Source organism: Callorhinchus milii, unplaced genomic scaffold (genome assembly GCF_018977255.1).
Source record: "Callorhinchus milii isolate IMCB2004 unplaced genomic scaffold, IMCB_Cmil_1.0 Scaffold3, whole genome shotgun sequence".
Classification (NCBI taxonomy): Eukaryota; Metazoa; Chordata; class Chondrichthyes; order Chimaeriformes; family Callorhinchidae; genus Callorhinchus; species Callorhinchus milii.
This window is the reverse complement of record NW_024704744.1, coordinates 52,186,419-52,201,823: the sequence shown is the minus strand read 5'-3', so window position 1 is coordinate 52,201,823 and position 15,405 is coordinate 52,186,419. Positions and strand designations below refer to the sequence as shown.

At 38.7% G+C, this 15,405-nt stretch overlaps 1 protein-coding gene across 2 annotated transcripts in view; it reads right to left on the bottom strand.

Moving 5' to 3' along the window:
* Nucleotides 1–15,405, bottom strand: part of cdc40 (cell division cycle 40 homolog (S. cerevisiae)) — a 49,510-nt gene that overhangs the window by 13,226 nt on the left and 20,879 nt on the right. For both annotated transcript variants that reach the window (XM_007893981.2, XM_042333309.1), the window contains exons 6-11: nt 12,265–12,361; nt 11,204–11,343; nt 10,353–10,427; nt 7,432–7,477; nt 6,418–6,519; nt 4,854–4,969 (exon numbers count right to left, since the gene is read on the bottom strand). In XM_007893981.2, the coding sequence (XP_007892172.1) occupies nt 4,854–4,969; nt 6,418–6,519; nt 7,432–7,477; nt 10,353–10,427; nt 11,204–11,343; nt 12,265–12,361 (576 nt within the window). The remainder of the gene's footprint in view (nt 1–4,853; nt 4,970–6,417; nt 6,520–7,431; nt 7,478–10,352; nt 10,428–11,203; nt 11,344–12,264; nt 12,362–15,405) is intronic.

Here is a 15,405-nt window from a genome sequence, read left to right as displayed (position 1 = left end):
TATATCAGTCATCCCTGTTATTTTTATCTTTATGGGTCTTTATGCAGTGTTTTTCAGCAAGTAGGAACTAATTTGGTGTGGACACCAAAACATCTTAACCTCAGGCCCTTAAAGCCATTTAAGCTTAAGAAATAAAAGGACAAGTGCTCTAATTCAGTGGATGACTGGCTCCCCAAATGGACACTTTGCATACATGTAATAAAGATGGAAATGCTTTCCTATGCCAGTCAGCACTTCCACATTCATTATGCACAGATGTATGAAGTTGGCTGACATTTTTATAGGAGTCAGCTGGCTTTCTATAAACATTTGGGATTCTTTGGTAAGTAAATATCAGGGTGCATGCACACCCCAATCACACCATAAGTGATCCTCCATTGTAATGGGAGTCCACTGTATATCACAGATAAGAATAGCAACATCTAATGGCAGTAAGTAAATTCCTTAAAGGAGCAATTGTGTTGGAATTTGCTGCATGTCCAAGACGCAAAGAAAACAGACATGCACTTGCCTAACTGTGCGTACCAGAATCTCCAGCTATTCACTGACACCAATGAACAGTAGAGGGTAAAGACATGATACTATCCTAGAAAAAAGTAGTAATCAGCGAGGAGGACAGTAACAGACAGCAAGAGCACATAAACAGACTGGTGAAATGGGCGGACACATGGCAGATGAAGTTTAATGTGGAGAAATGCGAAGTGATGCATTTTTGGAGGAAGAATGAGAAGAGGCAATATAAGCTGATGGTACAATCATAAAGGGGGTGAAGGAACATAGAGACCTGGGGTTCATATAAGTAAATCTTTGAAGGTGGCAGGACAGGTAGCTAAAGCTGTTAAAAAAAGCATATGGGATTCTAGGCTTCATAAATAGGGGCATAGAATACAAATGTCAGGAAGTTATGATGAACATTTATAATACACTGGTTAGGCCTCAGCTAGAGACTGTGTTCAGTTCTGGACACCACACTTTAGGAAGGACGTCAAGGCATTGGGGAGGGTGCAAAGGAGATTTACCAGGATGGTACCAGGAATGAGGGACTTTAGTTATGAGGAGAGGTGAGAGAAGCGAGGATTATTCTCCTTGGAGCAGAGAAGGTTAAGAGGAGACTTAATAGAAGTTTTTTTTAGAATTATGAAGGGATCCAATAGGGTGAACAAGGAGAAATTATTTCCACTGGCGGGTGGGTCAATAAGCCGAGGACACCGATTTAAAATAGTTATTAAAAGAAATAGAGGAGAGGTAAGGAGAAATGTTTTCACACAGCGAATTGTTCGGATCTGGAATGTATTTCATGAAAGGGTAGTAGAAACCAGTTTGATAACAACTTTTAAGAGAAATAATTATTCTGTGCTGTATAATTCTATAACGTGCAACATTCCAGCCGTTACCTCATGGTAAATTTGAGCAAACTGACCAGATGTGTTCAGATTGTATCTACACTGATAATAATAGTAATCCTTGCATTTAATGTACCAATTTTCACATCACGAGGACATCTTAAACCACTTCACGGGATATACTGTAAAGTGCAGCAACTGGATTTGTAGGCAAACGCAGCAACCAGTTTGCACAGCAATGTCCCACAAAAAGCCATGAAGTGAATGACCAATTTTTGGGGGAGATTTTTGACCAGGGTATCTGAGAAATTCTCTTCTCTTTTTGAATAGTGCGTTCATAGAATCATAGAATTAAACAGCACAGGAGGCGGCAATTTGGCCCATCGTGTCTGTGCCAGCTCTTTGAAAAGAGCTATCCAATTCAATCCCACTCCCCCGCACTCTCCCCATAACCCTGCAAACCTGTCCTTCCCAAATAATTATCTAAACGATGGGACTTTAACATCCGCTTGAACAGATAGACGAGAGTTTAGTTTAACGTCACATTCGAGATTAGCAACTCCAACAATGTAGAACTCCCCTGCAGCGCTGCACGAGATTGACAGCCTAGATTATACAAGTTCAGAGTTCTGATGCAAGGCTTGAGCTCACAATCTTCTGACTTAAGAGGCAAGAGTGCTACCAACTGATTTTGTGTGATATGCTGGCAGATTGACAGGTGCCAGATTGACAGGTGCATTGCATGTTACTAAATTATAGAATTGAAATGTATGGTATTTCACTATGTGAGAATTCTCACCAAATGCTTTATAAAACGCCACAAATTTACATAGAGAACTGTTTTGATTTCGCCTTATTTGTTTAGTAATGAGCATAAATTAGAGAAGCAATAAATGTATCCAACAATGCAAAATACAACTTGCCAGTTATGCTGTGGAAAGTTACTGTCCAATATTGGCAACATGAAAAACAAAGGAGCTTGTCATCTTAGAAGTGAGTCTATTTATCATTTCCTGCTCAAAAAACTATTGTTAATTGTTTATTTCTTTACATCTTTAAGCAAAGATCTCATTTTTTAAAGCGAGAAGCATACTGAAAATATTTAAAAGGAATACAGATCCCTATCGTTAAGTAGAGTGTAACCTTTAATGTTTTTTCCCATATCTGCACAAAAATCCTCAATGAACAGTTTAATAGCAACTGCTGTGACCTGGTTTCTAAATAATTTTGCTTTGTATCTTAAATGGAACAGCTGTTTTTCACATGTGTAGCTACTTAAAGTTAATTACAAATCTAAGAAGAGTGCAATTAGCTTGTGGGAGTTCAAACTTCGAAGTCAGGCTTACTTGTTTTCCACCTTCATGATTTCAGCTCAGTGCTTTAATGGGAATAACATTGTTTACATTTTGTCCAGCTCTGTACAATTTCCTTGCAATACGATAATGTATTGGATTGATAAAGAATAAAGTAGTAACAAAAAAAGGGGCACCTTCAATTTTTGCAAGCTATTTATATAACTGGAAATTTCCATCCACTCCCAGGCACAGTTCCTCTACATTTTAGCTTTACAGTTACATATTACAGGAATGCTAATCCTTAATAACTTCATACACAATTTGCTTAAGAAAACTTGATAATGACTAGGTTTCTCTGATAATGACTAGCTTTTGGTGCCATAATATCAAAATAGCATTCTTCTCTCCCCAGTGGGTCTTTTGAGTCAATTGTATGCCATTTGTTAATCATGTGTAAATAGCTGTACTATTTTTCATGTCTAAATGCATCTGTACTGAGGGATTTACAGATTCCCTTTTATTATATAATTAACCAATCCTTTCCTAATGAGAAAGAAAACATTATGATGGCCTATTTGGAAACCAGAACTGTGAAATCTAATTTTTAACAATAACTGTTCCATACAAACATGTGCAGCCACTCATGTAATGTTCTGCATTGCTAAGAATGTCCAATTATCGAATAGAAGCACAGAATAGTACTCTTTATGTTCTGAAAAACTGCAGAAAGTACAAGATTACATAAAACAATGTGTTTTTTGCACACAGTGTTTATTCATGTTTTTGAGAAGCATAGTGCAAATTCTACATCAAAGCAGGAGGTGATGATCCAAAGGAAAACTCTAGAAGAATGCATTATTGCTTGCAGGAAAACAGCACATGCACTACCACATGTCTGCATTGGTTTTACACAATGTTACACAACGCTGTGTGTGACAAACGTACAGGGTTTTGCACCACAATAAGTCTGTTTGGATCGAGAAAGGTTACAAGAGTAATTTTAAAGTCAGTAGCTGATGTAATAATAATAATCCTTGCATTTGATATAGAGCCTTATCAAGTTGTTGAGATGTCTCAAAACGCTTCACAGGATATACTGTAAAGTGATTTGACTGCATATGCTGTGGGCGAAACTTGGCAGCCAATTGCGCACAACAGTGTCCCACAAACAGTCGTGGATTGAGTGACCAAATCATAATTTATTTTTTTGAAGGGATTATTTCCCCTGGAAAGCAATCTGCCAATTGACTAACAACAGGGGTACTTAAAGCTGGGTAAACAGAGGCATGTGGAGTAAGGAAACTTGTCTAAAGTTTTGTCCCTTAAACTTGTCTAAAGTTTTGTCCCTTAAACCATTTTAGAGTGCAAAATAAAGGACAATATTGATCTTTAATTTATGAAATTAGAGAATATTCTTTGGAAGACAAAGTGGATTAGTATAATGTGCAATGTAGAGCAGAATATTAGTACGCAGGCTCAAATTGGGTCAACTAGGTAAGGAGAACAGAGAAATCGTGTTATAATGCAGTCAGCTGGGTTCAATGTCTCGTGGATTGTGTTGTAAGGGAGGCACAGAAAAAAAGTTAACATCCAGGTTGTCAGGCTGCTGTCAATGTCACTTGCAGCGTGTTACATTCATGTACAAGAAGAACTGCCAACATCGCTTCCTACACTCTGTGCATCCGCACAACGCACAAGAAGCAATATCAACAGTAACCTAGTCACATGGAATTCAGCTACTTTTTAGTTTGGGAAACCATCTGGACTGTGACAGAAACCAGCTGTAGATTCGCAGGTAGACCCGTAGTAAAAATAAGGCAACGCTATATCATAGAGTGCAATAACAGGATTCCCCTATACTTACACACAAAAAGTACAATCAGACAGTTAACCCATGCTCCTCCTGTGTACCTACTGGAAGTTAAGAACACAACAAAGGATGGAAGCTCAAAAACTGGTTGGCTGCCAGAAGCACTCTTTCACTTTGTAGCGGACCCATCAAAGGAGATAGAGAGGAAACAGAGGTAACAGAGCAAAAATATTATAAAATTCTTATTAAATATTTAATGATAGAAACGGTAACACAAATGTTGCAGGTTTGTAAATTTGCTATAATTCTCATTCAATTACCTCACAGGTGATAATGAAAGGGTAATAAACAACTATTAGCACAAAAGAATCCAAACAGTTGTGGAGAACTGTAAGTAGATCTTACCTGTACAATTTTCTTATCGGACATTCCAGCCACAAATAGGCTTTGTTTGTCCTCATCAGGATTGAATTTGACACAGTATGGAACCTTTCGATTAGTAAACTTGACAAGGCATTTCCCTGATGGAAAAGAAACACAATGAATGGGTTAAGGATAAAAGACTTCAGAATACTAAAGAATAAGATTTTTAAATGAACACTTTTGTACAATTCATGCTGCTTTCATTAAAGGTCTATTATAGAAAGAGGGAGAATAGGTTAGTTGGGGAGTAGAGAAGGACTTGGGTGTACTGTGATTTACCACAGTCAAAAGTTAGGAGAATGATTGTCAAGCAGCAACTCTCAACCTTTTCCTGAAGTCTGTAAATGAGGTTTCACAAAACAGAGGGCATGCGTTGGATACGTGTTCATTCAGTGTGTGGGTGTGCAAGTGTAAAGGTCCATTATAATACCTTACATACTTCTACAATTAAAATACATTTTGTTTTTGCTTGGTCCTATTTTGCTCTGGTGTACTAAGAATTGAAGTACCACGATCATAGGCCAGGAATGTGTTACAGCAGCTGCCTCAAACCGCACCATTAGAGCACCCCCTAATGGCTTAGTGTGTTACAGTGCAATATTGAAGGAGGGTAGTCCTGAGCCATAGAGGCCAGAAGGATCCAGGTTCAATACTTCTTCTATTTAGCCGATCTCAATCAGGGGAATTCAGGGGAGGCATCACGTACGGTCGTGGGGGCAAAAACACGGCCAGGATTCTGATTACTGATGGTATTCAGTAACCTGTTTCTGCAAAGTGTTTATGTGTGAAGATCAAGTATCAAAAGCATCAAAGTAAGCAGCTAACATTCACTAACTAGCTTTACACACAAATAATGGCCAATTGGGTAAGAAACTAGAAGACTGCAGGACCTATCTAGAAAGAGTTAGTATGGGAAGAAGAAAGGGAAAGGAAATTGACACAAGCAAAAGTCACCATTACTAGACCAGAGAGCTAAAATCCACACACTCATACATTTTACGTTGTCGACAGAAAGCAGTTATACTGCACACGTTAAATCAGACCTGCTATTTAGTCTTCAATTAGAACAGTTCAAAGGAAAACCGCGAAAACTTTTGAACAATACCTTTCCCTACTTGGCTTTCTACCATCTGTCTGTCAGTGTTATGTAACAAGACACGCATTCAAGAACATCTTGTTTGGAAGAACCTTTACTTTTATAGATTTCCAATTAACTCCTTTAAATTTCATGGTAATTTATCTCATTTCAATAAATAGTGGAAAATTAAAACACATTCAGTGAAAATATATGTAAACATTATAAGCCCAGCTTTGTTAGACCTATCAGATAGTACCATATCCATCTTTGCTCTTAAACAGTTTACAAGTAGTTCTCAAAATGGATATATTGTTTGCATATTCTCTCACTTCCACTTGTCTAGTGAAAGCAGCTTTCACTTTTTATTAAAAACTATTTTACCTTCTTGATTTATTTCTCAACTCATACATATCAGAGTAAGTTTAGTATTAATATATATTAATACCAAAATTACATGATTTCACACACCTGTTTCTGTGTCCCAGAGTTTAAGGTATCGATCATAAGCAGCACTAAGGAACTGGGTGCCTTCGTTGTTGAAGCAGATGTCTCGGACAGCTTTACTATGACCTAAGAAAAAGAAAACACATGAATGTGGATGAATCAATAACTACAAAGATTTATTGGGTTTGAGTAGCTGACAAACCATTGACGTCAATTCCCTAGTTATCAAAGCAGAATTAAAAGTTGGTTTATTTGAACTCCTAACCTGCCTGATGCATTTTAACAAAATTTTAAGAATTTCAAATGGCCATTAGTTACAATTAGATTTATTAAAAGCAATGTATCATTATTACACAAGCTTCTGAAGCCTTTTTTAAAAAATAAAACAAGAGAAATCTCACATTTCTCACATCAAAAGCTTTTTATTTAAAAATGCCTGTCCTTATTGCTGTAAAACTGGATAGGGGATTTTTCCTTTGAAATGCATTACCAGAGCTTTTACAATAAGCTGCTACCTTAAAGTGTTTCATTATTAGCTCCCATCCCTTTGAAATGTAACAGGCTTCATTAGCTAAAACCTTTAGGCATTAAATTGCATCCGGCCAGCTCCTCCTTCTCAGATTACAGAAAAAAACACTGTCTCCTCTATATTTTGTGTCATGTTGGAAGTTTTTGCTTGATACATATGGACACCCAGCTGCACTTAAATACCAATCCATCAAAATTTGGAAACAAGGTAATAATCAAACATAGATTCTAATACAGTTAAGAGTGAATGCACTATGCTTCCCTGTGTGTGAAAGCATCATTACATACTAAGGATACACACTTCAGAAAAGGTTCCATTCAACACAATTAAGTATCAGAAGAGCAGTCACTTTTACTTCTACTCTGAAACTCTACTCTATAATTTGTAGTATCAAAGTTAGATGGCAAGTAATGTTCATTAACTATCTTGCAGAGACTTCTGCAGGACATCATTACATTATCCGGCTAGTCACATTAATGAGAATAGAAATAATGAATCAGTCCACTTACCAATGAATGTTCTAAGACATCTGCGATCATTATAAACCTCCCAAAGCTGTGAACAAAGCAAAACATTTATATAGCAATAGTTGTTTCTTACAATGCAACACCCTCCAAATTTGACCTCCCCAGGCCTGGGGAGCCTGGTGCAGCCTGGTGATCATTTTCTTCACATTTTCGCTCCCCACCTGTCAGGAGTCATCTGGGCTTTACTCTGAATCATAGCTGCGATCAGAAACTTATTCAACTATGTTGGATAACCAAACATGTGCCTTCCCACTCACTCTGTCCTGCTATCTGCTGTGAATACAACATGTTGTGCAACTTTAAATCCTACTACAGCATCCTATTTACAACATGCTAGCCTAGTATTAAGTGAATATGAAAATGGACTTCCTCAAAGCATTCAACAACTTGTGCTTATATAAAGGCTTTCACATTAGATAATGTCCCAAAGTGCTTCATGAAGTTGGGAGATGGAGCCAGAGCAGTGTGGGAAATATGTGGTAAGAGGGAAGCGACTGACAGTGTAGTCAAAGAGATAGGTTTCAAAGACAATTTTAGTGGAAGAGAGGTGAGATGTATGGGAGCATGAGTCCAAAAGAGGCAGCTACGATGCACGCTCAGAGGATAGAAAATAGAAACAGAGATGTAGCTAGATATTTGAAAACTAAGGATCTTAAGGTATATGAAGAAAAGGCGAGAATGAAAGAGTTACTAGATTCACTAGTGGTACAAGCTCAATGGGCTGAATGACCATGTATGTAGCGAACACTACAATCTTTGATGTTGCATAGGTTCGAATTTTCGAAACAGGGATTCATTTACAATAAAATTACCAATCTCAGCAAATGTACTTCTATATAAATATTGGATATTAATATTCCTGACATACAATTTCATAATGAATCTGCAGTAATATTGAAAACATTATTCCCCTTGTTCATGGAGATTATGTTGGATGTCAAATGACCAATTAGTGACTCCCCTCCCTGATGAGAGATAAGTAAGGTCTTTAGACTGAACTGGCTCCGAGGTCATGTGATTGGCATGGAAGGTTAGAATCAAGTCAAACCCTTGGAGCAGGTGGTCCAAGAGGCAGCACGATGGGCCACCAGCGGCCTGGCCGGTGATTTTATGCGATCCACGACCATTTCCACCATTCCAATTTCTGCTCCCTCCCTCCCTGGTGAATGTTCCCCCCCCAACCCCCGGGGGAAAGAGAGGGGGGAAAGAGAGGGGGGAGAGGGGAAAGAGCGGGGGGAGGGGGGAAAGAGAGGGGGGGGGGGGGAAAGAGAGGGGGAGGGGGGAAAGAGAGGGGGGAGGGGGCAGAGTGTCCCTCCACTATCTGAATTCACTAGGCCTCTTTCTCTCCCCCTTCTCTTTCCCCCCCACTTTCTCTCCCCTTTTCAACTGCCAGCTCCTGCAGCTGCCCTGGGAGGACATTCATCAGGGAGAGAGGGAATGGGTTGGAATGTTGGAAATTGTCGTGGGCTGGATGCAGCCAGCGGACCTTTCTCAAATAGGGAAAGCAGCCCGTGACAGCCAAAAGGTTGCACCACCCTCCCCTCCCCTCGACAGTCTCAGTTATAATAATAATAATCCATGCATTTGATACAGCACTGTTCACAACTGAAAGACATCTCAAATTGCTTCACAGGATTTACTGTAAAGTGTAGTGACTATTTCTATGCAAACAGTCGTCCAGTTCCTGAGCCAGATAGAAACCATTGTATTCCAGAGCACTGCTGATCCTAGCCAGCCTAGATGTTTAGCAGTCATTGGGTTGGGGAAGTGCAGGGATTTTTCCCACTCAGCTCCTGTTAACCCTGCAAGCCAAAGCCCTAATGAGTATGTTGGTCCTAGCTGGACAAGCAATGGGAAGCTTGCCAGAATGTTCTCTACACCAAGCTATGTGGTTTTATGGGACTCTGATATTCCCAAGCCTTAGTTCTTGTCAACCTGCGCCTAATACTCTCCACAATTAGGTACGCATCTCCCCAGGGAGAGTGCACATTCCATTCTAGGCACAGGGAAATTTCCATGTGCAGGAAGCATACAAATGTAAACTTTCTGTCTAGTTTGAATGGCTTTCTCTTCTCTATGCATCAGAAACCTGGCTGACAAAATAACAAAATCACACCAGGATAAAGTGCACTGACAGGTGCAGTCTGCTTTGACAGCTGCACAAAACCTGACCGAACACAAAACTCCTTCATACAAAATTGAAGCAGTTTATATTAACAAAAAGACTCAAGAGACCAAATGCAAAGCTGTAACCAGATCTCAGGCTTCAGCTGACAAAGGTCTAGAGATTTGTTCCCATAGTTCAGATCATACAAAATCTCTCAAATTTCATTCCTAATTTACAGTATACAGAGCAGTGTTATTTGTCTGTAATCTAATGCAGATTGCATTTCTGTAATCTTACAACTATGAATTTAATACTTGATTGAAATGATACAGTAACCGTGTTAGCTGTGATACCTATTGCCTGGGAAATAAAAATGCTTTCAAACGGGATTGATTGTAGCACCCCCTGTCCCCAAATACCAAGTCAAAATGATACTGTTACTTATATTACTAAAAAGCGTGTGAAAGGGTGGATAGAAATGGCTACAATGAATATTATTAAAAGGGGTGTGAAAGGGTACATCGAAGTGTCTCTATTACATCTCTCACTACACTTTATGGTGTAAATCTTGTGCAGATCTTTAAGACGTTCTCCCGATATGAAAGGCACTATATCATATATTATTATTTGGGAGACAAATGACCAACTTCTCAAGGTTCATGGTCATGGTTTCTATGTCATTTGAATGCATCAATGTGATTTAATTCTTATAATCACTCACAGATAACTATTACTCTGTAATTTGTTATACATTATTAACCTGCACAAGTCAGTAATTAATGCAAGAAATTCTTACTTTGATTTTACAGTCCATGGAACAAGACAACAGCAAGTGGCCAGACCTTGGAAACAATCGAATAGCACTGACACCCTGAAAAATAACACATCAAAGATTATTTAGGGAGAAAATACTATGGAATTATATTAAATAAATGTCATTTAACTAGAATAGAACACTGATTATCCACCAAGTATCCATCTGTCTGTTTAACAGAATCAGGCCTTAAATCGTGAAACAAAGTTGACAAAACCAAACCTTCTGACTCAAAGTAAAAGTGCTACCAATTGAGCCAGGCTTCTTCCCCTTTTACAGATTTTCCAAGTCATGCACCGTGCAGCCACACAACTGCTTCTGCGCCTACATCAGTGCAGGCTGGTGATGAACTGCTCCCTCGCTGTATGAAAGTACCTGCCTGGCACTTTATCTCCATTTCCTCACTGCACAGACAAGCTCAGGAAATCAGTGGAGTGGCAAATCACAGAGGCAATCCAAGCATCACCATTTCACAATGCTCCGCATGTGTTAAAATCTTGTTTGTCAGTAAAAATATGAAGTTTATTAATAGCAACATAATGAAACTTTGTTAGCAATCTAGCCTCTTTGACAACAATATCCCTATAAAATGTACTGCCTGAAGCAGTACATTTAAAACAATCTGGTTCATATAAAAATCTACAATAGAAAACACCTTAAAAGTCCCACGTATTTATCTATTAATTATACTGTGCAACTTTAATGTAAATATGTTCATTAGTATTCATTATGTCTACGTCACACATTGTCTACTCCTGGGACAATCTTTTGTCACCATTTTAGCACAATAGCCAACCTATATAAATGTTGACAACTGTAGCCTTCAACCATACCTTTGTGTGCCCAGTCCATATATGCATCTGTTTTTTGGGAAGATAACATTTCTCTGGTGGCTCTGAAGATCGTAAATTGACTCCAAGATCCTGAGGAATATGAAGGTATGATCTTCCTTGGTAGTCGTACATATCTTTGACTATAAAAGAGGGGAAAAACACAAGGGGAGAGAGCTTTGGCATTTTACTCACAAACAAAATTGAACAGGTTTATTGGACAATTTTACAAATCCTTTTCAAAGGTAACTACAAATTATTTGAAACCACTATGAAGGTGGAAGTGATAATGCTCAACGTACAATTGTACCACATACTTCATAAGTATCTTTGGAACACACCTTAGAATATCTATTAAAAATGTAATAAAACGAACCACATGCTCAGCAGGAGTGAACACTGTGTTCAAAAAAAATTGGCAGCTCTTCACAAGCACAAAGTCTTAAAAGTTATTTTGTTAAAAGAGCATGCTTTACTAACATGGATTAACTCAATGTCCAAGGGCTAAATAGTCTGTTAATAGACCTTTTAAACACTGTAGACACAAGGTTAATTCACACATTGGATGAGGCAACAAGTGATTCTTAAGCACATATTTCTCACTGGAGAGATTCAGCTTCCCTCATCCTGGAGAGGATTCGGCATAGGATCTGGGCATTGGGGTACTGTTGGAGTTCAAACAGCTAAACCCATGCAGCTTGTCATTGCGAAAACTGACAAATTTCCTGTAGCTTGTCCAACTAGGACCACCCTAACTGTTAGGGCTTTGGTTTCTAGAATTAACGAGAGTTAAGTAGAAAGAATCCTAACTCCCAGTTGGAATCTAACTAACTAGTACAATGATGGGAGTGGGAGAGAGAGACACACACACATACACACACACACACACACATTCTGAGACATTTTGTTCAAGAGAAAAGCAAAACTTCCTGTTGAACTACAAGATTAATATTGTTTTGCAAACACAATACAATGTAAATATACCATAATTATTCTTTCTAGTCAAAGGATGACAGCTCGGGATTTGAAAACCTTTGTAAGAAACAAACAAAAAGATTTATTACCGTGCAGGACGGTTTTCTCCTCTGCTGGCTTGTCATCCTCATGCTTGCCTTTCTTCTGTCTCTTTGCGATGATCTCATCGAGTTCTTTCTGCTCTTCCTGCAGAAATGAAAGTTATTGTAGGTGAATAACAAGAATGCCATTGATGAAGCACAGATAGATCAGCTGACAATTTACTCAATTTGTTTGGTTGCAAAACCTACAAGAGTGAATGACATCTGGGTACTACCACAATATAGTAATAATACATACATAATAATACTTGCACTTGGTATAGCATCTTTCACATCTCAAAGCACTTCACAGGATTCATTGTTAAGTGCAGTGATTGTGTATATTTGTTGGGGAATGCTGCAGCCAATTTGTTTACTGCAATGACCCCCAAACCGCCTTGAAGTTAACAACCCAATTGTATTTGGGGACTGTTGGCCAGGACACTAGGAAAGCTCCCTACATTTATGGAATAGTGCCATGAGATCTTTAACATCACTTAAATAGGCAGATGGGATCTTGGTTTAACTTCTAACCTAAATGACGGCACATCCAACAATGTAATGCTCCCCGAACTGCATTGGAGTGTCAGGCTAGACAATGTAAATCACTTGAAAGTGTGAAGTTCAAAACAGTCTTCTGAATCACTCAAAATTAGATTACATTTTCAGAGTATCTCCTTCTGTAAATAAAGTAGCAGGTATTCAAGCCACATTTGGAATCCCAATTAAAACAGGCTATTTAATAACAATAATAATAATGCTTGCATTTAATATAGGTCCTTATCATGTCTTAGAAACAAATCAGTATTTATGTCTTTGGGGAAATTAATTATTTTATATACAAATGAATTAATTTAGCAGGGTATGATGGTATATAGCGCATTTGTGCTTCAATTGGTACCAGCAGGTTTGCTCTCATGATTCCCATAAACGCAAATTCACATACATTTTGCCAACAAGGAACTGGCAACTGGCCTTTTGGGGGTTTCCTGATGTGTCAGACATTCAGCTGACCAAACAATAAAAACTGACAACGTATGTGCCTATGGTTTACGCTAGGTTACTCACATACACCCCCTAATGGCCAGTCCAAGAGCAGTAGGTAATCTTTTCCGTTCCCTCAAGCGAGAAAATACAATAAAGAGAACATCCTACATTAGAAGAAAAGTGGACTATCCACCAGGAGGAAGGGGGAGGTAAGCAGAATCTCCTTTAAGCTGAACTGGCTCCTAGGTGACATGCCAAGAGAATGTCAAACTTATCTGGTGGTCTTGGTAGTCCAGTTCCTGAGTCAGGTGGGTCCACAGTACTCCAGTATTGGAATCCTGTAGCTCAGCAGTTAGAGCACTCGCTTTGCAAGTGAGAGACCTGGGTTCAATTCCAGGCAGGGCAAAACCTTGGGCAAGTTTCCTTACTCCACACTCCTAATAATAATCCCTCCAAAAAAACAAAACAATAATAATTGGCCATTTTCAATCCACGACTGTTTGTGAGACACTGCGGTGCACAATTGGCTGCCGCATTTCGCCCACAAATATACAGTCAATTCACTTTGCAGCATATTCTGCAAAGCGCTTTGAGACGCCTAGAAGACGTGAAAAGCGCTATATCAAATGCAAGGATTATTATTACTATTATTATTATTACTACTGCTACTGACATCCCAACTAGCTTTGCTCATTGGTAGGACTTAAGAGAAGCAGACTGGTCATACAGGGCAGGGATTCTTCCCAACCAGCTCTTTATAGAATAGAATTATACAGCACAGGAGGAGGCCATACAGCCCATCGTGTCTGTACCGGCTCTTTGAAAAGGGCTATCCAAATCAATCCCACTTCCCCGCTCTCTCCCCATAGTCCTGCAATCTTGTACTCCCAAATAATTATCTACTTCACTCTTGAAAGTTGTTACCAAATCGGCTTCAACCACCCTTTCAGGCAATGCATTCCAGATCTGAACAACTCGCTGTTCGAAAAAAAATTCTCCTCACCTCTCCTCTGTTTCTTTTCACAACTATTTTAAATTGGTGTCCTCGGGTTACTGACCCATCCGCCAGTGGAAATAGTTTCTCTTTGTTCACCCTCTCGAACCCCCTCATAATTTTAAAAACTTCTATTAAGTCTCCTCTTAACCTTCTCTGCTCCAAGGAGAATAATCCTCGCTTCTCTCGCCTCTCCTGATAACTGAAGTCCCTCATTCCTGGTACCATCCGGTAAATCTCCTTTGCACCCTCCCCAATGCCTTGACATCCTTCCTAAAGTGTGGTGTCCAGAACTGAACACAGTCTCTAGCTGAGGCCTAACCAGTGTTTTATAACTTCCTGACTTTTGTATTCTATGCCCCTATTTATAAAGTCTAGTATCCCATGTGCTTTTTTAACAGCTTTATCTACCTGTACTGCCACCTTCAAAGATTTACTTATATGAACCCCAGGTCTGTCTGTTCCTTCACTTGGAAATTGTACTGCCTATACCCATGTCCAGGTCATTTATATAGATCAAAAACAGCAGTGGTCCCAATACCGACCTCTTGTAAACCTTGGAATCCAAAGCCCTAACAGGTAGTGCAGTGGACGTTCACTGCTCTAGCAAATTAAAACCGCTAATATTGCCTTGAATAACATTTGTAATAACTTTCTCTTAATCCTTAATTTGTAAACATATTTTTTGTTTGCAATACGTTGTATTGTCTTTGCAGATTAAGGGGGAAACTCTTAAGAAGAAATTTCTCCGCACAATAATATGAATGAGGAAACCGAGCTAACATCAGAAGTAGTAAAGTGTTATGAATAATCAGGCTGCACCATAGTAATTTAGCTCCTTAACATAACAAAACTCAATAACATCTTCAATCCAATTTCCTCAATGATTTAAACAGTACTGAATTTTAAAACATATGTTCACAAAGAAAAACAGAATATAAATTAATCGTAATTTATTTTAAATATTTTAAAGTTTATTTTGACAAATTGCTGATTGGAAATACATCCATGGTCACCCAAACACTGAATTCTACTTCAGCAACACTCAGTAAAATCTCCAGAATGTTTAACACATCACCCACGTCCAGGCAAACATCTGTACTAATGCTGAAGAAGTGAAAGACTGGTATTCACAAAAGACAGTTATCAGCACTGGTATAATTAATGTA